This window comes from Ammospiza nelsoni, chromosome 3 (assembly GCF_027579445.1).
Source record: "Ammospiza nelsoni isolate bAmmNel1 chromosome 3, bAmmNel1.pri, whole genome shotgun sequence".
Lineage (NCBI taxonomy): Eukaryota > Metazoa > Chordata > Aves > Passeriformes > Passerellidae > Ammospiza > Ammospiza nelsoni.
Window position 1 is genome coordinate 23,524,902 of NC_080635.1, and position 25,790 is coordinate 23,550,691.

Sequence of the window (25,790 nt, forward strand, 5' to 3'; positions counted from 1 at the left end):
AGAAATGTGTCCTATATAGCCTCCAATGAAAAAAACCCAAGAGATTATTTATCTGAAAACAATAAGGTTTAAGGGTGAAAGAGAGGCAAATTCTTAAGAGGAACTCTTTAGGAAGTGGAGAGAAGGGAAAGTTACCTTTTGAGAAGTGAAGGCAGTCAGAAGGAATTTGTAAGCAATTCATGCATGTAATAACACTATTCAGATCAGGGCAGGACCTCACCTAGCATTTGTATTTACCTTTTTTTTGTAATTTTTTGTACTTCCTGCTGAAATTTTAAAATATCCTAAAACAGTCTAATGCTATGTTTGTAACAGGCACTCAAAAGCACTTGCTTTAGCAGTGAGAAATGACTTGGTTTACTTATTCATAGGAAGGGGTAAAAGAGGTGTATTGTTTCGGAGAGAAGGTGCTTCAACTAAGCAAAGCTCATGGTATTTAAAAGAGGCTGTGAGGAACAAAGCAGCTGAAATACCCTGAAGTTATGTTACTGATGTATTTCATTCTAAAGAGTGTGTAAAAGTACACTTGATCATGCTTGTGGAATTGGGCAGTGGATTTAGCTAACTATAGGATGCTTTATTTAAACCCACTTGAAGTTTGGGGTGAAAGAGGGAATTAAAGGGGGAATTAAAACAAACTAAACTCTCTGCAATTAATAGGTAAAATGTCATTTGTTTGGAGGAAGCATTAATGAGCTGTATGGATGTGTGAGCAGCTGGGAGTTGATACTGAAATGTAGGCAGTGTGTTGGACTCCCGTAAGGGCTCTCCTTAAAAATGAGTGCCTCTTGATCTCATGTGAGTGCCCAGCCTTTCTTCCAGAAGCCAGAGGGTCTTTGCAGCTGTGACAGGAGCCACCATCTATCTCCTGCTGCCTGCCAGTGCCCAGGGAGCAGCACTGCTGTCTGCCTTGGCACACGTGTAGGTTTGAGTTGGCAAGCATAAAGCTGTGGCACGCACAGCCCCAGCAAGAACGGAGGCGTGAATCCTGCTTGGTTGTTTTGGGTTTTTTTGTACTGATTGAAACTGCCTCTGGCTTGTATTGCAAACAAGGAGTTCCTTTTGCTGGTGTAATTGCTAGCCCTTAGTTCGGAGTGCTGTGCGCGAGTGTTTGGGCTTGTGTGGCCAGCGGTGAGGGCGGTGTTGAGAGGAGCCCCTGTGCCTGCATTCACGGAGGAGAAGTATTGCTCATGGGTTGGTTTGGCCCCCTGTCAGAGGCTTCACCTTCAAACTCAAGTGTCATGTGGATCAGAGCATGTGGCACAGAGGGAAACAGTTTGGTGGATCTGTCCTCAGTCAAGAGATGAATTTTACCTGCTTAACCGTCATGTGTTTTATTTATGCTCTGTCTGAGTAATTAGCACTCCTTTAAAAATAAAAAAATACTTAAAATAAAAACCAGGAATAATCCTGTTGAGTGCAGTGGGAATGATATCTGGGAAAATTGTGCAGTGGCTGAAGCAATTGGGATTGGGTTCTGAAATGAGTATTTCCTCTAATGCAACCATAGCTTTGACTAATGTCTACATGATGTGTTTTTTCAAACAGATACTAATTTTGTCCTGGGTAATGCCCAGATCGTGGATTGGCCCATTGTCTACAGCAACGATGGATTTTGCAAGTTATCAGGATATCACAGAGCAGAAGTTATGCAGAAAAGCAGCACCTGCAGGTATTTGAGAACAGATTTATTTTCTGTTAAATAGCTTGTACTGTTGTGCCTGTTGCTTGAGGAAAAAAGTAATCTGTTTATTCCAGTTTTGTCTTTTGTCTCCTGGGGCTACATCTGTCAAATATGCTTTCCAGGTGAAACAAAATCAAAGAAGAGCCATTTCTAAATGGGTCCTTTTTACACAGTAAACAAATGGCTTTGTGTCTTTGTCTGGTATCTGACTGGAATTTCTCCCTTCATTTGCAGTTTTATGTATGGAGAGCTGACAGACAAAGATACAATCGACAAGGTCCGGCAAACATTTGAGAACTATGAGATGAACTCTTTTGAAATCCTGATGTACAAGAAGAACAGTAAGTAGTCAATTGGTTTGTTCATTAATGTAGGTGTGTAAAGGTGTTCTTAATTGTACTGTACACTGCAATTCTGTCACCCTGGAGGACAGTGCTTTATCTGGGGCTAAGTAAGCTCCAGTTCTGCCACTTGATCTGAAAGGGAGAAATGAGAACATTAGAGATGAAAGTCACTCAGGGAGGCAGAGGAAGCTTTCTAATTTGTTCTGACATTTAGAGTAATCTATGTGTGATGCTTTAAGACAACACTGAAGGTTCCATCAACAATGGTAGTACACAAGCTAGGTTTAGGCAAGTTTCCACTGCAGAGCACATACTTTCTCAGTTTTTGACAACTTGATGTAGCAAAGACAGCATATAGTAATTTTGGAATAAAAAGAACCTGTCTTTTGTTTTAGAACCTGAACTACTTCCGATGTTTTCAGATGAAACATCTTTTGTTTTGGACAAAAAAGCTTTAATTGGCACATGATTTTTTTTTTCCTAGGAAATTCAGTCTGTCTGTAACTGCACATATCAGCAGATGAACTTGCCCCAAACACTTGACTCGGTGTCTCACCTAGTGTGGCCTATGTCATGCAGTTATTTTTGTCTATTAATGAAGATGAAAATACTTAATCTACTTAATCTGTGTCACCTGAAGTGTGAATACACTGAGATCTTCAGCCTAGGCAGATGTTAAGCTGAAAAAAATGCATTCTGTAACTTATTTTACTCTTAACAGTTTTGCCTTCTAACAATGAAGCTGGTACTGCCCGTATGCACAGTCTGTATGGCCCTGCTTTATGCTGCTTTCCTCCTAGGGCTGCCTGCCTCCAATATTTACCTATTTCCTAAAAGCTGATTTCTGTTCCTAGCTCAGTTTGTGGCCTTGGGGACCATATCCAGCTCACATGTATGCATCCAAACCCAAGTAAATAAGCTGCAGTCCTGGGATCTGGGAGAGCCTGGAATTCTCTCTTAGTTATCAGTGTTTTGGCACCGGGAGACAATGCAGCCGCTCTTCTGTCACGCTGCAGCATATGGCCTGCAGTGGAGCCTGGGGCCTCTCTGTGCTTTATGCAGATTTAGAGTGAGGTACCCGTGGAGTGAGGAGTGTTTCCTGCCCCGCTGTGTGCTGCTCCTGTGCAGGAGAGGTGGCCTGGAAGGAGCCCCAGCTGTGCAGTAGCTGTGCTGTGTGACGTGAGGGACGGAGCTGCCTCGGCTCTGCTCCACACACAGAGGGTCACAGGCATGGGAAAAAGGGAAGCACAGAGCTTGCTTTCAAGTTTAACAAACTGCAGAGCACCTAATGTTTGTTAGATTTGCAGCTTTAGAGATACATTAACTACTGTTACAGAGACTGACTAATAACACTAGAGAGTTTTAACTGAAAAATTTCAAAAAGGGGACATCCTGGAACTTTCTCAATATAAGGCACATCACAGAAAAACACTGTCCTGTTTACCAGTCACTTAGCACCCAGACTGCTTAGTGGCCTTTCTTTGTGGTCACCTTACCTCTGCCTGCAACTGTGGCAACGGTTCAGACAATGAACATGCTTGGTTCTAACCTGCTCTCAGTTTGAAAGCTTGGGAAAGGACCCCGAATTTTGTTAGACATCTTTTTTCCCGCTCTTTGTTTCTTCTGTTAGGTCTCTCTGTTCTTTCCTCATTCTATTTTTCTTTTTCAAATTAGCCAGGAAAATTGATTTTCCTTGTTCTTTACCTGTCTACAGCCTCTTTATAAACTAACAGACATGACAAATAGCAGTTTTTTCCCCTAGTCTTGAGTTGTTGGATAATTGGTACATTTTCCACAGTCTGCACATTTAATGTAATTCTGGCTGTTTTAACAGTACAGTCTCTAACCTTTTGGAGGAACAAAGGAAAACAAAATAGGAGTTTTGAGTTAATAATGATGTCTGTAGTGCAAGTCAATCTTGTACTTTTGGGAGCAGCTATTTTTTTCTTTCTCTGAGAAACAATTATTCCCTGGTCTTACATGCCAAAGCAGATTGAGACATTTAATGATGTTATTAGAAGTGATAGTTTTTTTTTTTTTTTTTTTGACATGGCACTCTCCATGGTGGTGACCCAGTGTTAGTATTTACTTGGTTGCCTGATAAGAATACCCCATCCAGCTGTTGATAGTATATCCACAGTATATCCACAAACTTCATTCCAGTTCACAGTATTAACTCTAGAAACAACATACAATTCCCTGCCTTCATCATGTTTGCATTTATGGATGCTGCCTCTACCCCGGCCTTCCCTTCCTTTGTCCAGTCCTCCCCATATCCAAAAGTGACTACACTCTCTGTTTTCAGAACTTAAAATTAAGATGTGATAGAGATTTGATGATTCCTTGGGCTAGGCCCTTGATAACTGAGCAGATATGTAAAAATCATTGTTATTCTCTGGAAGAATTACTTCCCAGTAATACAGAGCTTCTTCAGGATAATTGGAAGCAATTAGAGCAAACAGGTGCATAGCCACCAGATTTTTGTCATTGTTGCTTTGATGCCATCCAGTTGCATTCAGTGGGGATTCATTGTCATACCTGGAAGGAGACAAAGTGAAAGCTTTCTTTAATCAGGACTGCCAAATGACAACAGACAGACTGACAGTAATTTCACATGAGAGCTTCAGTTCCATTGTTTAATTAGATGTGAGCGCCCAGTGATGCTGGAAGTATTGTTTATTTTTATATGGGAAAATGAAAACATCACTAAATCTGAAGTCAGTGGAGATAAATGAACTTATTCCAAGGAAGGGTACAGCTTATGTATTAGAAAATATTTTATATCTAGCCTTAGTCATATCTTACCTTACTTGAATTGATGTGTTTTCAACATTTAACTTCTTATGAGACTTTGACAGTCATTTGTTAAGTTTTTACACTTCATGGTCAGCCTCATGAGTTAAAAATGGCTGAATAAATTAAACTTGGATTTTCTTTGTCTTGTATTTAGTCTACAATGTAGGCCTGGCAGACAAGCAGTGCAGAAGCAGGCTTGTTCTATATGCACTTGCTTTCATTACTGATGAAGTGTGTTTTTGTAACAATACAAAATTCACTTGCTTCTATCTGCCCCTGAAGAGGTGGTGTCCAATTGAAATCTAACCCCCTTTTCCATGCAGTACTTGACCCGCTTTAGTGGAAGAATATTTGAAGTGGGGTGAACTCATCAAAGGTGAAGTGCATCAAGAGTTAGAAAGAGTCTTCAAGTGTCCCCTGTCTGAGCAGAGGTATTCCCATTGCTTATGGTCTGCAGCTGTACTGCAGAGAGAGTGTTAAGACACCTTTTTTTTTTGTGTCTCAGAAGTTGTCTACTGATAGGACCAGCAGAATGCTTGCCAGAATGCTGGCTTGGCTGTAGGTAACTATTTTGCATGCTGCAAAGCAGTAGCTCTTTGCTGAGTAGACATATTATGGTGAGAGTCCCAAAGGCTGGGATGCACTTTCAATTTGTGCTGGGCTTCACTTCCCTGTTTTCTGGGTGCTTGAACATTTAACAAATTTAATAGCATGAATGTTTTTGTGTGTGGTTTTTTTTATTTGATGGTCTGATTTTTAAAATTTTAATTTTAACATGTATACAATATTTTCCCTTCCTTCCTTCTCCCTTCTTCCCTCAGTGTATTAGAAAGCCTTCAGATGTCAGAGAATGACAAATCAGCCTAAAATAGTGATTTGGTAGATTCTACTTGCATTTGTCTTTGGGACAAGTGCTTTCTATAGAGGTTCAAAAGCAAACAACCCCATCCTAATTTGTAGGAAGCAGAATTCACTTCAGGGTGGTAGACCTGTGATTGCCCACCAACCCAGTTATGAGAAAAGAGTTTCTCATAACTCCTATTGGTTCAAACCATCTAAACCCATTTATACTTGTTTGTGCTGTGCCTGCAGTGTCTCCAGATGGAAACCTTTGCTAACCCATATTGTTGCATAGGAACAGAAGCAGGAGAGAATGAGGGTGTTGGAGTCAAGTGACAGGTATCCTCCTCAACCTCTCAATGAAGTGCAGCTCCATTATTTGTCAAGCAGTATGCACACCTGCATCTCCTGTGAAACCCATCTGTGTGAGTTCAGTTACCTTCAGCAAGGTCAAATTAAACTGGTAATTCCCATTTATCATTGTCTTCAAATGTGTTGGCAAGCAAGGCCTGCTGTCATCTCCACAAATATGTACAGGATTCCCAGTAGTAGTCCTTAAGTATTTTTCCTGCAGTAAATGGAAAGAAGATCTCAAAACTTTACTGTGTCTTCCTTATACTCATATTCTGTTCTTCAGAGAGCTCAGAATCAGGTGAACTGTGCCAGCACTACTGCAGTACCAGACTCTGTGCTGAACCTTGTTTTCTGCTGCGCTGTTTCAGTGTCATAGGATAACCCTTGTGAACGGCAATTCCACCTTTGGGGACTAAAATTGATTTTCCTTATCTTAGCATGTAAAGATCTGACCTTTAGAAGCATTAGGTGCCACAGTATCCAAGCACCAGATAGAGAAGACACGAAGATAACAGCTTTAAAAGTGCTGGGAGTCTATTTTAAAGGTTTACTCTTTAAAAGAGTGGTGAGCTGCAGGCTGAGTTGGTCTGTTCTCATTTGCTACACACTCTCTGCTCAAAGCTAGAGTCTATAGCAAAGAACTTTTGTTCTTTGTCTTGCATGGTCAAATGTCATGGGCTTCTCTGAACACCTGGTTAAAATCTGTGGGTACAATGGCTGGTTAAAATCTGTGTGAGTACAATGGCTTGCCTGGTTAAAATCTGTGTGGGTACAGTGGCTTGCCAAACTCTCTCTGATGACACTTCTGTTGTTTGGCTACTTTGACATTGGGACAAACTGTTCAGTCAGTGTGGGATAGAGAGGAACAATCTCATACTGAGTCCCTGGAAGAAGTGAAACCCTAAAAGGGGTGGCTGTAATGGTCAGCCATGCTGTTAATAGAACTTAATTCCTGCTGTCTGCATTGCTGCATGTAGGAATTGGTGGAGAAAGGGCACATTTCTATTTCGATACTGCCAGACTGTTTCCCTTCAGGACAATAGGTGTCTGATGACTGTTTGACTGAGACGTTATCAAGTAATGCAGAAGTTGTGATGCTTGGAGGAAACTTGCCCCATTTATTAATGGCAGTGTAGATGTCAGCTAAATTGCCAAAACATTCTTTTCATTATATTTTAAAATTAATTTTGGTTTAATTAATGGGAAGAAAGATTGTGTATTCCAGTTTTATTTAAATTATGCTTTTTGTAGTTTTGAAAAACAGTTGGCCTCTTTGGTTAAATGGCTTAAGGTATGGGCAAAGAGCACATTTAAACAGTGGTTTTTTATTTTCATATTGCCTATTTTTGTTTGGCAGGATGGAAGACTTAGGAGAGCTCAGTGGTATGCTCATGGAGAGGCTGGAATAGACCTTTAAGATCTGTTTCGCTTTGATGATGTAAGAATTTCTGAAAGACTTCAACCAAAGTCAAATAGAATGTGAAATGCTGGTGTTCCTGCCCAGCAAGAAGCTGAACATATCATTGTTGAAAGACACAGGACTGGAGAAAAGGATAGGGAAGAGACAGTAGTATTTGTCTTTCAGATGGGAAGTTGAAAGAAATGCAGACACTTAGAGTATGTTAGTCTGGAGAAGACTTGGTATTTGAATGACAGACCTTAAAATTGTCTTTCCTTTAAGGCAACACCATAAGAACTGTGATTAGGCCATAAAAGCCTATCAGGAGTTGCCCCTGTTAATTCTGGATTGGCCATGTAACTTTGGTACCACGAGCCAGGCTGGTCCTATGGCTGGTATTGGGCATTCATTGTAGATTTTCATTTCCTCTCAGTTGTCCCCACTGCTTGTCCTGCAGCTTTGGAGGGGCATTCCCTTTTCTAGCATGATTGGTGCTATGCCACCAGACAAAGGCTGGATTCTCTCACTGCTGATTCCAAATCCAACAGAAGCCAGTGTAGCTCATGAGTGTTTACTTTTTTGTTTGTGCACTGGTATTATCACTGAACTTTACCAGGGAGATAGGTTGCCAGGACTAAAGACAAAATGTAAATGGAAGTAGATATATTGTTGGAAACACTGGTAAACACTTTCTGTGTGGCTGTGCATCAGTGCAGACTGGGAAGTTGCTCTTGTTTTGCTGTGAGAACTCTGGAACATGCTGCAGTTTCACTGCCTGAATAACCACAGGCTGAATCTGAAAATCACATTTTTCATTAAAATGGTTTTTTTGTGCCTCTTGCTAGTCATGGTTGTCTGGCTGAGCAGGGATGTTGGCTTTGACACCAAGAGCATGAGGACTGCCTGTAGGACGTTGAAATTCTGGTTTCCGACCTGATTTATAAGTAGTTTATACTTTAGGCTTTCCTGTTTAATAGTTGAATAAACTGTTTAAGAAGTAAAATTCTTCTGATAATTAAACCAGTATGCAGGACAAAAGCTGAGCATGGCCACTTCTTGGCTGAGCCATTTGGTGTGTTCCCATGTTTCAGATCCCAGTTCTGTTGTGAATGAGCTGCTGGTTGAGAGCACTGTGGGAAGCCCATGTAACCCAGCACTGTGAGCTCTCACCTCATGACTGTGTTTTTATATCCACTTGTCTCCTGTTCACAAGAGACACCGACAAGATGTTAGGGAATGCACTGCAGGGAAAATACAATGTTGTAGAGACAGAATTTTCCATCTACTTATTTCTGCCTTGTAGTGTTACTGTGTAGAACACAAATTGGAAGATGATTTCTGCAGGCCCTGCATGCCGCCTGATTTTGGGCTTTGCTCTGATGGTGGCACTCTGGAAATTACAAGGATACCCCAATAGTGCATTTCATCAAACACAACTACTTTTGGCTGTCAAGAACATCTGGCTCTTTCTTTTAGCCTGTGGGGCATATCACTAAGTTATACACTTGGTTCTAGGTAAAAAAGTGTTTTGTCTTCCTTTTTCCTATAAATAATACAACACATGAGTGGGAGTCAAGGGAGCCAGAAAGTAAAAACCCTGCTGATAAAAGCTCCTTGCTCTGTAGCTGCCTTCGACAGGTTATTGGGAAAAGTCTTCTTGCTGCATTCAGAACATGTTAGGAAATTCCTGCAACAACACACTACAGCATAACCATAAAAGAAGGTGACATAATTCATCTGACAAATAGCCAGAATAGGAGGGTGAATTGCATCCTTTCTGTGTTGAGTACAAATCATCTTCAAAAGCACAGTACTATGTTTTTATAGCTATGAGAGGCAGAGAAGAAACTGTGTGTAATTCAGCCTCAGTGCTATGAAGGTTAATACTGTGAGCAGCCCATAGCAGAATAGCTGCAGCTTGAAGTAGTAAAACAATACAGAGTGGTTTGGGGAGGGAAAAAAAAATCCCTAATCAAAAAAAGTGCATGTAGATAAAGATTAAAAAGCAAGGCTGTTGATGGAGATCCTGGCTGATTAAAAAGTTGCAGTGTTAGTGAAGGGTGTTGAAGTGGGTAAAATGAAAAGCAGTTAGTCACCAAGGAGTCTCTGTAAAAGCAGGGTACGGATTTGATCAGCCTCAGAATAGTTCACATGTGAAGTTGGGAAAAACAAGTAGGCAAGAAGAAATCGAGATTGGCAATTTTAGGAACTCTTGAGAAAGAGTAGTGTAAAGGGTGTTACTGTCTAGAAAATTGCTGTTGGCTGCTTTATGGCAGTGTCTTCTAAGCTCATTAGCAAGTTAGTGATGATTTTACTGGCACAGTTACTTTACTTAATCTTCTTTCACACTTAGCATGTTTGTTTGTTCTTACTTTTTTGGAAGAGGTTGTTCAGGAATGTTAACTCTTAAAAAAAAAAAATAAATTGACCCTTGAATACTTTCTGCCATGCAGACATATTTCAGAAATGGCCACCAGTGATTCCATCTGGATTTCTCTGCTTTTTGAGCAGAGGCCTCCATGCATCATAGGCCCTGCTGTTTATAGAAGTGGCTGTACATATGGCATGGAATCTCAGCCAGGGTTTGAAACTGCTTGTGTGTTATGCAGGCACAGTGGGAGCCTTAGGAATTGAACTTGGTTTATGGAAGTTGTCCATGGGTTTTGGAGATGCCCTACCTTTCTGTAGCCAGAAAAGATTGCTCAGCACTGAGGCTGGGAAACAGCCAGGTGAGGCACTGGTAACAGCAATCTCTCTTATATTAGCATAGGTGGGAAAAAAGCTGCCTTTGCTTCCTTTTTTGGACAGTAACTTGTAAGATACCTGAGGTTTTCTTGTGACCCTTTGACAGCCAGAAAACACAAGTTGCCCTTGTTACTAAAAATTATTGCATTAAATATACCATGTCATGCTCATGTTAAAATACTGAGCAATTCAGGCGGAAGAGAATCTGATCACTAGCATAGAGAAGGGTCCTGTGACTGAGGAAGAAAAGGAATAGTCTTTAAGATCACTGTTTCTAAAATAGGCTTTGCCACATGAGTGAAAAAGATTGTGTGGTGCTCTTTATTCTGGCTTTCCCAGAGGGTCACACTCCTGCTGATCTTAGTTTGGCCCCTGGTATGTAGATCCGTCTCTCCAAACAAATCTCAAAAGGGACACAAAAAAAATGTTGCTCTCAGCAAGAAAGCCTGAATCTTCTCTCTTACTTCTTGCGCTTGCAAAGGCAGCAGTGAGTTTTCATCATCTCTGAGAGTGTAGGGACAGTCTGAAAACCCATGTACAAACTCCCTGAAGGCTGAGGTCTGGAGTGTCCCTACTGTGATGTACCTCAGAGCTGGAGAAGTCATCTTTTTATCTCTAAAGTTAAGATGCAGACTTAAAAATGGTGCCTTCAGGGAGGTCATGTTCTGGCATACAGGAGCCAAGTGCTTTGTTCTGAGCCCTCCAATCAGCTTATACTCAAATATCACTAAAAGCAGTGTGAGTCCTGTGAAAAGAATGGTAGATACTGCCTTGTTACATGGAATTTCATTGGGTCTTCTCAGCAGTGTCAGGAGAACTGCCAGAAACATGGAAAGGCAGGGCTGACTGACAGATTCTCTCCTCAAGGTGATCTGGTGGGTAGAGGTCAAGAAGAAATGGCAGCAGCAGCATCCGAAGGGTCATATTTTGGGGCCGTCTTTTTCTGTGATGTGCAGAATTTAATCTCAAGCAGTTTAATTAGCAGTTCATCTGCTGCAGTAATTAGAAAGGTGCAGTTCCATGCAGTACAACTTGATCCCATCCACAGCATCATGTGATCTGGTCCTAATGGCTTGTTCTCTCCTGAATTCAGGGGAGTCTTGCTTCACACTGGAGTGATTTGGAGCAGGCTCAGGCCAAGGCAAGCAGCTTGTGAAGGGTTTCCCTTGCATGGGGGGATTTGCAGGCTGGGCTAGAGCTCCTGGAGCCCAGCTCTGAAGCTAGACATAGGCTACTGTAGTAGTTAGGGCTTGATTTTTTTTAGGGCATTCCTTCTTGGCAGGGAATTATAAAGTTGACCAAACTGGTCATATTCCTGAGTTGAGACTCTGTGTTATGCTCATGTCCTAGGCATAGCTGGCCTGTTTTCAAGTCCTTCAAGAGCCAGCAAGACACTGTTGTGTGCAGCATTTGGAAATATGTGGGACTCTTCTTTCAGGAGATCACAAAGCAGTTCTTAAGTTCAAGTGTTAACTTTGCAGATGAAATTCAGAAATAGGGTGATTCCTGGAAGATTAAAAAGCTAAGAAGAGACAGAGCAGAGAACTTAAACAACAGACTTGTCAGCTGCTTTGTTATTTTTTCAAATAGGTACTTGTAAAAAAAAGTCAACATTAAAGTAACTTTTACAGATGGCTGATTTGAGATATAAACATCTGAACTGGCACATTTACTGTTCTGCCTGCCATTGACCAACTCTTTGATGTGTTTGTTTCCAGGAACACCTGTCTGGTTCTTTGTGAAAATTGCTCCAATTCGAAATGAGCAGGATAAAGTGGTTTTATTTCTTTGCACTTTCAATGACATAACGGCTTTCAAGCAGCCCATTGAGGATGATTCATGTAAAGGTTGGTCTTTTTCACAATTATATATTTATGCTGCTTTTGTTTGTTTGCCCTGGTCTTGAAAGAGCTGAAGTCCTTTAAATACCCAAGGCTAAGAATGAAATGTTAAAATAGCTTGTAGCTGTGCCACTGGGGATGGCATTTGTGCAAGAAATGGTTGCTGATTTCTTTAGTAAAATTGTTCTGGCCTGCTCTGGAAAGGGTCATTGCTAATGAAAGCCCCAAGTGCTTCAGAAAGACCAGTTTACATAGTAAATAGGTACTGTTCTTTTAAAATACGCTATTAACCCACTCTCCAGCATAGCCCTCAAGGATTCACAGTGATGCTCAACAGCCCTATACAAACTGTGTGTGAAACTCCATGAAAAACCTGAGGAATCAACCTTGGCTGAGTCTAGCAAAGATCAGAATAATTAAATTCTGCCTGACTCGATGTTACTTGTCATTATTATGGGATTTCTTCTGTTAAAGTCCTGTTCTAGTTTCTTTTAGCCTATGTGAGAGATTCCAGTTATCTTAAGTGGAATCAGGTTTAAGCTGTCCTGGAGAGTGAACACTAGCACAGCAGTGTCCTGCTCTTAACCCTTTGCTGAGCTGCCGCCTGGAAACCTGGCAGCAAACTCAGCTGTGACAGCAGCATGAACTCAGGTTCAGAGCCTGTCAGAAACAGACCTTTTGTACTCTATGGAGGATTACAGAGACTTGCATCCTCTGGGGTGAAAAAGGATGTAAGTTCTCCTGTTGTTTGCATTTTTGTAGTATTTAATAATATTTGTAGTATTAAATTAAACAGGAAACTTACTGTGAAGATGAAGTGATTTACATTTGTTCTCAAAATGTTATTCTTTAAAAACATAGTTTCTCAAAGTGGAAACACCTGTTACCATGAAAAAGGAAGTACAACCTTGACAAACATACCCCCTTCCAGGCTATGTGAATAATTTTTTTCTCCTGGTAATGCTATTTGTTTGGTTCCTTATTGCTTTAATAACACTAAAAATCTTAGCTTGTCAGAAAGTTTGGGTCTGTTTTTCCCTGCCTAATGGTGCTCACTGTATACTGATGAGGAGTGACAGCACAGATAAATAAGCATGATGCAGTAAAGCTGGCTCTCATTTATTTGCTGGTAGTGAAGGCCCTTGCTTCATTTAGTCAGTTGATAAGCAGGACTCAGTCAGGAGTGCTAGCTGTGTCCTCTGCTTTCACAGGGGTTCCCTAATGTGGTAGAGACAGGCAGTTTGTCCTTCACTTTCAACACAAAGAAACACTTCAGCTTTCTTTTTTTCAATACAAGCATGTTGAAGAAAGGGAATCATAATTGTGTTTTTCTTTTTAAGTCTCCTTTGTATCTTAAAATTATGCTGTTCTTGCAGTGAGCATGGTAATTCTCAGTGGTTGCACATCTGCAGCAGTATAGGCACTAAACCTACACATAAATGCATGGACTTGCAGAGGAGTTGATGATGGGCAGAATTTCTCCCTCAGGCCCACGAAAACTGGCAAAATAACTAACAGAGGTTGCAGACAGAAGAACTGAATGTATTATTTAGAGGCCACTGGTTCACAGCTCTTCACTCTTTCCCTGACTGCTATGTCTTTATGTACAGGAGGGCCTGTGCACTAAATGAGTCTTCCAAATATTATTTCTGGATTTCCTAAAATTATTAACGTTTCAGAACTTTCATGCCGGTAAAGAGTTCTCTGTCACTTTATACACAAATCAGTCTTGTTATAAATGGAACGGCACTTTCTGTTTTGATCCTTAATTTATCCCTTTTTCTTCCATAATATACTTGCTGTAGGAATTTTGTTGTGTGATATTGTATTAATCACTTGATGGCTAGATGAGCAACTTCTTGGAGGAGCTGATTTGGCAAACAGAATTTTACACGTGTGTCCATGTCTTTAATGTAAGATCTCATTGGGCAGTTGCATGCTGTGAGAGGGGGAAGAAAAGGCAGATATGAGGTGTTAGGTAATCATCTGTAGTAGGCTCTGGGATTCACACAGTGGAAAAATGTTTTTGGAAGATCTAAAAAAGGTAAAATTGTACTAGCTTGTTCTGAGAACTATTTACACACATGAGCTTTGAGGAGGGCGTGTTCTTTGTGCTGTGTGCAATGTTACACAGGAACTCTGTAGCATGCTTTTGAAAGAGGGCAATTTTCTTAGGAATGTTTCTCATATTCTCAACCCAAATGAACTTTCAATCTGAAAAACTAAAACTGTGAACTGAAAACTGATTGCTAAATCAATTCTTTTTCCTTATTTCACCTTCAGTCAGCTTAGCAAGTACTTTCCTTTTACTGTGTTTGTATGTGTAATCAGTTTCCTATGCTTATGAGTACTAAGTATGTAACAGGTTGCCTGTAGATGCACACATGTTAATAAAATGTGCTCTTTGTACAGTTGCAGGACTTTATAGTTGAAAGCATTTCAGATTTTCAGAATCAGTGCCTGTATGTCTATGTAAAGAAAACCATTAAATCGATCATGTTCTTGTACTACATAAGGAGCAACTATCTGTCAGGCTAAGCCTGCTTAGCTGTGGTGTATCTTGGTTTTCTATCACCTGCTGGCAATTTCAAGCCTGATTGTTTAGCTGCAAATGGTGCAGCTCCTTGAGTGAAAAGTGTAGAGCTGTAATGGCAGGTGTTTGACTATACAAAGATGAATAGGCATCTTTCCCCTGAAGGTGACTCAGAGGAATAGAAGGTTCCATTACCATTTTTCATGCTTACTTGTTTTTTTATTGATTAATAATGTCAGACATTGGAATAGATGAAACAAGTAAGTCACATAAAAAGTAGACTTCTCATTGTGGCCTTTTTTAAATTGATTCAGATAATTTAGATATGTTTATTTTATGATTTCCATGGAAGGTAAGTAAGCTTGCTTTTAAATGCAGCAGCTTTAAAAATAGTGTATTCTAAATAAAACCGCTTAAAAATAGTGTCAGTGATGTTGATAATTTTTTTAAACAACCTCTTTCCACTTTTTCCCCTTTGCTTGCCCCTCAGAAAAAATAAGGGAAATGTAAAAGAGGTTTACTTGAATAGAAGGCGGCAAAATCAATCTATAGCATAGCTAAGTTTGGCTTGTCAAGTGCTAGGTCACCTTCTTAGCTGAATTTTAAAGTTTATACTGTATTTGGAATTAATGCATTTTGTCTGTATATGTCTCTCCTGGTTTGAGATCTAGCACACCAAGTATGAGATGCTTGAGAATAGTGTATAAAGTGGAATGCATCACTTTATGCAAAACAATTATTTATGCAGACAAATAGAAACTGTGCTTGCACTGTGAGTAGTTTGTAAGAAGTTTGCCTGAACAGATTTTGAATGTATTAATACAAGGTGAACATATCCAGTAGCATCTATGCTGTCTCATAAAAGCTTGAAAACTAAGCTTTGGAACCTAATTTGTGCTTTTGATACTTCATTTTTATACAAAGAGGTGGTCAAATTCAGCATCACTGAATCAAGTAGTGAATGGTTGTTATCCTCCAAGATGATGTAGCCTTCTGTGCTTTGTAGCAATCATCAGTTGCCATCTTCTCTGCAGAAGATGCTTTATTTCATGTTGCAGCTAAGCTGTCCTTTGCATAACAAGCAGGGGCACAGACACAAAAAATATTTTGTCTCCTTCATCTTAATTCAGGGGAAAATTCACGTTTCCTCTTTTTTTTTTTCCTTTTTGTTTCTGGAGGATTTTTTTGGGGATTTTTCGTTCTGTTTTTAAGATGTATTTATATGAACAGAGCCAGTGTTTGAAATATTTTGATTAAGATATACTCTGCTTTCATCTGGATGAAATGTTTTCTTAAAAAGAGGAAACAAATGAAGGGGAAATAGTGAATATGTTAAAAACTTCAGTATGCTTTCCCAGTCCAGATGGAAAAATGATACTGTTTTAGTCATGAGGTTTCAAAGAGAAGAATGGATGTAAGCAGGGATCTTTCATGTGTGGGAATACAACGGTGGCTTGAGTGGAGGCAAGAACTGCTGGAATCTTGATTTATTCACATTTACACAGTTGTGTGAACAACAGGGCTGTGGACAAACAAGCTTGTTCTCTAGTAGACAATGGCTTCTTGTTCTGACTCTAGGAATTGTGTAAGTCATGGATCAGCAGCATGGTAACAAGGGTTCTGTAACTGCCACAGTTCCCAGTGTTTGAATTCTGGAGTTATCAGGAATGAATTGAGAAGAGTGGTGGGAAACAAATAGCTACCTACAAATAAATAATAAGTGCTTTGTGCTTGAGTATCAACTTACTGAAAAATACAGAAAATTCAACTTAAGGCCATTGTTAAATGAAATCCATGCTTTAAGGAAGAAAAGTTTTGATGCCACAGCACAGAAGTATATTTCAATGCCATATTTCCACATGAAACAAACCTCAGGGGACAGCTTTTGTGATCATCTTGTCTTGAGTGTTATCAGAAGCAATTTCTGTTCACCTTTTTGCGAAGAAATGGTGGAAAACTGAAAGAACAGTGTGGAATGCAGGAGTGCTAAAATCAGGCTTTCCATTCTTTTGAACTGTAAATGTTTTAATGTCATCATTGCTTTGTCTGTGCATGATATTTTCTGCAGAACTGAAAAGAGACCAAACAATGATAAAAATGGGTTAAAATCAAAGACAGGGGCACAGACAAGCACCACCATGGGGTGGTAGCCAGCTTTATGTTTGGTTCCTGAATTGCAAGCTGTGTTCTCTTCTATGTGAACTTATCTTGTTTGAGGATTACATATGCCTGTATTAGAAGCACCTAGGATCACTAGATTTTAAATTTAATTTGTGTTTTCTCCATTTCTAGAGGAAAACAATGGATGTAGGGCTATACCAACTGCTCGTGTTGAAAGAGAGCTACTAATCCATATAATCTGGTCCCTCTGCTTTAGCAGGACAGACACCAATATATTCTTACAACATTTTGAAGCTTAGTTCCTCATCTTGGAAAGCTCCACGACCCTTAAAATTTAGTGTTTGTGTTCAGTCCTATGGCTTAAGTCCATTACTTGACCTCTCTTTGTTGGATAGATAACTGACCCGCTGTTGTCTTTTCAGGCATTACTGGAGATGTTATGATTCAAAAGGTTCAGTACTGGCATTCTGTTTAATTTTTATTTTCTTTTTCCTATGCCACAATCTGCAGGTCTAACTGTATGTTAGAGTTGGCACATTTTTATCTTTTTCTTTCACAAAAAACCAGAACTCCAAAAGGAGGAGGGTGTTGTGTTCTAGAGATGGAATTCTTACACGTTGCACATGGATTTGGTGCCTGGTTTTAGGCATATCATGGCACCGTGGTGGGAGCATCTCCTAGCTGGGCCCTCAGGTGTGGTACCCTATGTGTGGAGAGAATTAGGGTGTGTATTCCCACTTTGTGTCCACACTGCTTTGAAAAGCCAAGCTGAACAGAGACACAGTCTCTTGCCTAGAACAGTTACACTGCTTTCAGATCAGAGTTTGGAGTAGAGGGGGAGATCTAGAGTTTGTGGAAACAGTTCTTTTGTGGGCCATTTAGGCACCCACAAGTGAGATGTTCACGGAGGGCAGAGGAGATGCTTGCAGGGGATGCTGAGGAGAGAGGGATGGGTTAAGCTGTGTCTTTCAGAAGGAGATGGCTCCTGGGAAGAAGGGGGGTACACCCGAAGGTGCTCAGCATTCACAGCCACAGATCATAGCACAGAGTTGTCTGGCAGTGCTTTTGTGCAACAAAGCTCAAGTGAGGTGCTTCCTTTTGATCTTCCCTCTGTGTATCTCCAAATTGCCCAAATCTTAGCACAATGTTTGGAAGAAAATGCCCACTGAAAGTTTGTCCTCAGGTTTTGAACCAAATTTCGCATCTTCCAGGAAAATTCCCTCCCCATCAATCCGGTTCGAGTTACTAAAAGGAGCTGTCTATGTTATCTGGCATTAGAAATATTTTGTGCGTGGTAGGGGAGGTCGGTTTCGAGTTCCCGGGCGAAGCTGGAGCGCTGTGCTCCGTTCTGTTTCTCTCGGGGCTGCCCTGTGCGAGCGCGTCCCGCTCGTTCGGCTCCAGCACCACGGCCAGCTCCAGCCCCGGGCCGCTCCGGCCCCCTCCAGGCCCGGCCGGCTCCAACCCCGGCCCGCTGCAGCCCCGGCCCGCTGTGCTCTCTGCGGGCCCCAGAGGCCCGGCCCGCCGCTCCCTCCGCGCCGCTGAGGGGAGATCGCCGCTGCCCCCTTGGAGCGCGTCCCCCTCCGGCCTCCTCGGGCCCGGCACCTGCCAAGCCCTCCCCCTGGGCCGGGGAGAGGCTGGCTGTGACTCGGCCAGGTGCACTTGAGGCTCATAAAGCCAGCTGTATCCTGGGGTGTATCAAAGGCAGCGTGGCCAGCAGTCTAGGAAAATTATTCTTCTGCCCTACTGTTGCGGTGTGATGTCACAGCCTCTCTCAGTTATCCTGGTTCCTTCCTCAGGTGTGCCAGTCACCTCTCCCTTCCCCTCTCTTGCCCCATGCTGAGTGCTGTCTGTCAGTCTTGACATTCCGGAAGGGCGTTGTGTGATTGGCAAAGTTCAAAAGATGCCTCTCAGCCCTGGGGACATTGGGCCATCCAGGTGTCATTTGTTCCCTGAGACTTCCTCCCCCTGGGTGGGATCCCTGCCCCTTCCCTCCCCTCTCCCTGGGGTTAAAAGACACAGCAACTATGTGGTTTGGAAGTTCTATTAAGAGATGTTGCTGGATTCAGAGGCCTGTGGGCCAGGAATAAAGCTCTGGATCGAAACCCTCCAACAGAACTGACTCCTTTCCTTCACCTTGCCTTGAAGCCTCTCTGCCAGAGGTAAACCTGAGCTCCTGCATGCCTGGACCTGTCCCAAGCACCCAGCTGCAGCATCCAGCCAGCCAAAGGTGTCTCTGGGGTGAAACCACCACAGCTGCCGCCTCTGGTCAAGCGGCAAGGGCCAGATGAGCCCAGGCACGTTCCATCTGGCTATATTGGTATTTAATTCCAATACCCTACTCGAATCCTATGTGACCCCACATGGAGTACTGCACTCAGCTCTGAGCCCCCAGCGTAAGGAGGACCTGTGGAGCAAGTTTAGAGGAGGGTCACAGACATGCTCAGAGGGTGGAGGACCTCTGCTGTACAGACAGACTGGGAGAGTTGGTGTGCTCAGCCCAGAGAGGAGAAGACTCCAAGGATGCCTCATAGCACCTTCCAGTACCTAAAAGGGGTCTACAAGAAAGCTGTGTAGGCAGTGTGTTCCAGAACCAGGTTCTCATTATAAACTGAATCTTCAAAGTGCTGAGCATCCTTAGTTGTAGTTGGTGATGAGGGGTAGGAGCTCAAGAGCTCCCAGGTGGGAGCATTTTTTCAAGATTGGGACTAAACACACTGTTTCTTCCTTTCAGTATACCAAAAATATCCAGATGTATACTCTGCCTACATGTTATGGTAAAGTACTGCTCATAAAGATTATAGTTGTAGCTAGCTCTTGTGATGTCATTGAAAGTCTTCTATTTTCAGGGATATTTGAAATCACTGTAAAAAATATTCTGAATTAAAATTCAGCATATGACTTCTCTGCCAGAAGCTGCTAAATGTTTAATTTGTGCTTGAGAAAATCTATTAGTATATTCCCCCTTTTGTTTAGAGAGAGTAAAATTAATGGTTTTGTTTTGCTTTTCTGCTCTGCTTTTTATTATCTTATGTATATTTCGCTGCTTATTCCAGATCTATGCTTGATGCATCTGAGGCTAGATTCACTTCTGTTACAGACAACTGTAATTTTCATTGTGCATGACTCTAGCCTTACATCTTGATTAGTCTGAAGTGTCTTCTGCAGTGCTGTGAGATCCAAATCTGATCATTAGATTTAATATGAGATTATTCTATAGTGGACATTTATCTTTGCAAAATATGCAATTCATGTGGCAGTACTTTTGTAGAGTCATTGAATACAAAGTCACAGCAGTCATGGGTTTTATTACCGTACCACGCTGACACCTATTCTCTGACTTGCTTTTATCTGCTACTTGGTTAAATTATACTCCCTTCTGGTCAGTATTAAAGCAGATTGCTCTGTTTTAACAATTTTTTCTCCTTTTAGTCATATAAGAGGTTTTATGAGGTACACTTGCAGCTTTTTTTGGTAATGTGTGTCTAACCTTGCATGTTTTCTCAAGGTTGGGGGAAGTTTGCCCGCTTGACGCGTGCCCTCACGAGCAGCCGAGGGGTGCTGCAGCAGCTTGCTCCCAGCGTGCAGAAAGGAGAGAACGTTCACAAGCACTCAAGACTTGCTGAGGTAATTTTTGCTTTCCCCAGGAGGCTGTAAAGAAATGTTTTTAGTCTTTGTGGATATGTCATCTCTGTGAGCCAAAAACTGTCAGTCCTCCCTGCCCTGGGAATCTGGTTCGTGTGCTGTGAAATGTGTCCTGTGACAGCAGAATGAAAGCAGGTGTCCCAAAGACTCCATATAACCTGATTGCACTGTTGTGTTCCATATCTTAGCAAAGTCTTAGAAAGGTGTTATTAAAATAATACTTTCTCACTTAGTTTCCATTCTTCTGAGGATCTTAATAAGAGTAGGATCTTGGACTATCTACCTATGTAAAACTGAGGTGAGAAAAAAGTTTAGTACACAAGGAAATCCTGGAGAATCTATGGCAGGGTTATTCTCTGTATTAATTTATGTCTAGTTACTTTTCAGTGGGATCCCAACCCTGCCTTACCAACTGGTTAAAACCTATGTTTAAGTTACTGCTTTTATGCACAGAACAGTTGTCAGATGCCACAAGCAGCACTGCAGGGAGATTAGGAAAGTGAAACCTTGTGATTTAAGCAGCCTCTCAAAGGTTTGAGATAAGCTGCAGGCAGAGAAGGCCCCTTGAAGCACTTAGGGTTTGAGGGCTTTCGCCACGAGGGGGAGAGACTGTCCCAGGTTTCCTGTTTCTGTCTCCTGGGCCAGTAGCAGGGTCTCCCTGGTGTACAAACAGCCTGGGGAGAGGTTTGACATGGTGTTAATGACAGCACAGCCAATATCACATGGCACTTCCTGCTGTGAATGCCATGGCAGCAGCCATACTTGGCAATAATTCTTGATCATCCTGTGCAGCTGGAGGTGTAGGGTGTTGATGGGTTCCATGGGGTGTCCATACAGTCAGCTGTACTACACTCTGCTGGTTCTGTTGTATATGTGTCGCTTCCTATGCAAACTAAAATTCACCTGTCTTCTTATCATGTAGAATGGCAAAATTCCTGCAGACAGGATCTTACCTAGCCAGTATTTAATACAGAAGGACTCAAGAAGGGGAAACCAATTTCTGTTGGAGCAGAGAAATAACATGGATCATGCTAGCACAGGGGACATTGCCACGGACACCGTACTGCAGGAGCACCATGTGATTAACACATGGCCACCCTGAGATTACTTTTGTGTGCTGGAATTTGGAACAGTTTTCCTCCTAATCCTACTCAAGGCTTCATATCAAATAATCCTTTCTTCTCTTTAGATCTCTATCCTTGAGTTGTAGTTAATGCTAAAATGTAGGCAGCAAAATGTAAGACAAAGGGTCTGAGATTATTCTGTTTGGCAACAGTCTGGCCGTCAGTGACTACATGTTACTGAAAGTTTTTGCAAGTCCATGTGCTCAACAAGTCTTTGCAAGTATTCTTACTGGCACAGCCAATTGATTCATTACAAATAATAAAGGGCAAGTGTATAGTTTATATGTCTGAAATGAGTTTCTTTAATTGCTGACTAAATATTGCAGTCATAATTTTACAAAGAACATTAGCCCCAGCTGTGATGTTAGGTAGCTTTTTTTCCTGCTGTAATTCCATTTAAGCCAATAGAACTACACTACAGAGAAAAGAAAAGTGCAGATGATCATACAGACAAGACCACCTTTCTTTATTTGAAGATATATGAGGTGCCAGGCTTCTTATTCTGCAAAGGTTTTTTGATAATGCTGAATATGGGATCTCTAACAGTTCCCTGTTGTATTTTCAAATTTTTTTTTCTTCATCTCTGCAGTAGCCTATGTGAAATTTTAAACCTCATCCTTTTTCTTTTGCTACTCACTATGACATTTCACATCAATCTTGTTTGTGTGAGAAGGCTCCACGTTTATTGCAGTGTTATTTGTGTTGCTCTTAGTTATTTATCACTTATATATTTGAATGTCTTGGGAGGCTGTTGTGTCCCAGAACCTGAGTAGAGCAAGGTGTTGGAGCCTGCCACAACAGCTTACAATTTTTTATTGTTTATGGAACAGTTTAGGAAAGGTGTTAGTGACAGACTAACAGGCCATGGATAATACAAGCAGTGTCTTGAAGCTTCAGTCTCTGACTTTTGCCAGTAGGCACAGATTTTTTTTTAGCCTGACTTCTCTAATAGCAGTCATATGAAAACTACTCAAATTAATTATGCAATTAACACAAAGGTGTTAGGTAACTGTGAGACAACATTTTGCAATAGGAGTTTGTAAAAGTAAGTGATGCATTTCTGTTGCTTAATCACCAAGGAGCTGATTGTAGGGATGGTTCTTCCTGGTCACAGCTGAATGAGTAAATGTGTCATCTGCACCTGTGGTCTTAGCTGATGTGTTCTGCACCTTTGCCAGGCAGCTCTGGGCAAACAAGACTGTGTCAAAATTAAAAAAAATATATATAGTTGTGAGAAATAAAAGCAGAGAAATTATAATGGTGCTTAGCAGCACTGCTTAAGAATAGAACTTCTGCCAGTTTTTTTTTTAACATTATTTACCCGGAACTTACAACGTCCATTAAAACTGCCAATCAAAATATTGAGCCTTAGCACCTAGCCCTTAGTTTGGGAGCAATTTGTGTCACTGCTTGGGAAGACACATGCAAGGGAGAGTGAGAGAAAGCAAATAGGTGCAATTGAAAACATGAAAAGGAGAGATTAAGCTGGAAATGAGTGAGTGTTTGTGTTAGCTTTATTTTTTGCCCCCCAGTCATACTGTCATAAAAATAAATAAATAATTGTAACAACATCTGATGCAATTTATGACTCCTGACTTGAGATATATTCACTATTTTGTAAAAAAAATAGGATAATAGGATTTAGAAAAATTTTGCTGTGTTTAAAAAAGAACACAATCTTATAAAACCCATGATGAAATTTGGCGTTTCTGCTCTTGGAATAAAATTCTCCAGTGTTAGAGAGCTATTAAAGCATCATGCATCATTACCACAAATAATAAATGCAGATAATAGAGCTGCATTATCTGATGAATAATAACTAACTGAAATGATACTTTCATTAATAAGTTTCAGAAATAAATATTTCTTTTACCATGATAAAACTGTATAATAGTGAAAAATCTTCCAAAACCAGAGCTGTTTCAATTATTCAGAAAATTGTAGTAATCAAATTGCCCAGTGCACATGAAAGGAAGCTCAGCATATTGGTTTATATAGTTGTGTGCATTTTCTTCATGATTACTTTTCTGTCAGTCTCTTGGGGTTTGGTTTTTTCCCTCTCCAGGAGAAGTAGCTTTAGAAGCAGTTTGAATGTGGTTAGTTCGTGTGGGTGTGTAACCACAGCTGAGCACTTCAGCAAACCTGTCTCAGGTTGGCACTGCTCTCCCTAAGGGGCTGAAGTGCAGCAGGAGCACCTTGGAATAGGGCAGAAGGAACTTTGCATCGACCTGGGTTTGCTGGATAGTGCAGAGAGAGTGGGGTTTATAGCTCTGAATCTCCAGATGACCCAGGGGTGTTGTGTTGGGAAGGATGGTGAGGAAATTGGTGTGACCCTTGGTGTGAGAAGTGGAGCATGGAGCTCCTGTAGGTTCCAGTGCAGTGACCTACCAAAACCTTGGTCTTTACACTAAGCTCTGTGGACCTCCTTCCATGGTTTCTGTGCAGTACTGAGCTCTTTTGTTGTGGTTTGTGATAAAGACACATGCTTGTTCTCTGAGATGGAGCTTTGTTGTAGGCGTGTTTCCCTTCTCAGTGAAATGAAGAATTTGGTGCCTTTGAGAGCTCCTGGCTGGCACTGCCAGGCACTGTGAGACTTTTGCCTTTGCTGGGAGAGATAGTGTGAGCAGGGGGCAGTGCCTTCTTTCACTTCAGGCTGTGAAATCATCTCCAGCAGTGCCAGCAAGATGGGCTGGTTTTACAAAGGTGTGTGTTAGTGATGTAGTGAGAGGGAGCCTAGGCTAGAACTTGTCACCTCCATCCCACCCAAAAAGAGGACTGGAGTCTCCTCTGGCTTTCTGCAGGTGGCTTTCCCCATCTGGTGAGTGGTTGGAATGCCTGTGTCATTCCTTGGTGCCTGTCTCCTCCCTCTCCATTCAGGATTCATGCCCACAATGCTTCTGCTGGAGACCAACTAAAGCCACTGGTCTCTTTAAATAACCATTGCTGAGGCTTCTCCAGAGACTCCAGGAGGGTAGCAGAAGTTCAAAAGACTTATTTATAAGGTCGCTAGCTATTCAGATAGATAGTTTAGAGTATGTTTACTTTCTAAATAGGAAGGGAAAGAGATCAATCAATCATCAATCCTTTTATTTTCCTGTGCTGTAGCCCTTGAATCTCAAACAAGTAAGGAGAGAGTGCTTTGTATTTGGTGATGACATTTTAAAACACTGAAGCAGCAGTTTATTGTCTTTACAAGTTGGAACTAGAAGTCTGTTTTTTCTGCTTTCAGTTCAGTTTTACATCCTTACAATTCCACTGGCTTTATTTTAATGGCTTTTTTTCTATTTACAGCAAAACAATGAACACCACAATTTAGCCCCTTCTTTTTTGCCAAAAACATTGTTCTTGCCTTTTCCCCTAATTGGGTATGCAGGTACACATTAGTCTATTTTCCAGTAAATTTAGTTCTGTGGATGCAAAATTTCTGCAAATTCTTGGAGTACAAAGAGAGCAGCAGTGACCAAAACTGAGTGCATTATGCAATTCTCAGTCTATAACTTATGTATGTATAGATAAGAAACACCTGACAAGAGCAAACAAATTTTTTTTCCAGTTTTTCATGGTTGAGGTTCCTATGCTGATTAGAATAGTTACCAAAATATTGGACTTACTCATGCAATACCAGGGGCTCAAAAATAAAGCTGTAGTAGGTCTGTGATTGCAGAAGAAGCAATTATGCTTTCCTGCTGCATTTGAAGGGTGATCCTGTCTCCCCACACCAATAAAATCTCAGAACTAGAACTGAAATCCTGCTAAATGAAAAATGTTACTGTGTGATGCTTGGTTTTGCTGATCAGTTATTCCAGTGAGTGAGGGTTGCAGAGGACTCTCCTTGCCCAGTGAAAGGATCCTATGCTAGAGCTGCTGCTCATGAAAACCAGTAGTAACCTGTAAACCAGTAGTAACCTGTAAACCAGTAGTAAACCTCATGAAAGCCAGTAGTAACTCATTGCTCTCCAAGTGATTCAAGTACAGCTGCAATGTGCAAAAGGGAGGGCAGGAGATATTTGCAATATTGATTTGGACTAGAGCTTTTGTTGGGAAAAGACATCCCAACATCTGTCATTGGGACTGCCAAAAAGCCCTGAAGGGAATGATGCTCTGAGTACACACATGGACTCAGTACACAACCTCTGCCTCTTCCATCACACCAGGGGCTTGTGTGCACTGCATGGGCTGGCCAGTGCCTCCTGCAGGGAAGAGAGACTGCATGTGCCTTGTGCTGCTTCCAGCTCCTCTCAGCACAGGACAGCTTAATTCCCTTTTATTTTTGGTAGTATGGAGAACATGCATCAATGAGGGTCAGCATCAGCAGACTGTGTAATACTGCAGTGAACATGTCTGAGTCCTAGTTGGGTCTGCTGGAA

At 41.4% G+C, this 25,790-nt stretch overlaps 1 protein-coding gene across 1 annotated transcript in view; it reads left to right on the forward strand.

Moving 5' to 3' along the window:
* KCNH1 (potassium voltage-gated channel subfamily H member 1) overlaps positions 1-25,790 on the forward strand; it is a 176,402-nt gene that overhangs the window by 9,835 nt on the left and 140,777 nt on the right. Inside the window, exons 2-5 of the mRNA XM_059468364.1 lie at positions 1,549-1,672; positions 1,919-2,025; positions 11,881-12,009; positions 20,163-20,281. Of these exons, the coding sequence (XP_059324347.1) occupies positions 1,549-1,672; positions 1,919-2,025; positions 11,881-12,009; positions 20,163-20,281 (479 nt within the window). The remainder of the gene's footprint in view (positions 1-1,548; positions 1,673-1,918; positions 2,026-11,880; positions 12,010-20,162; positions 20,282-25,790) is intronic.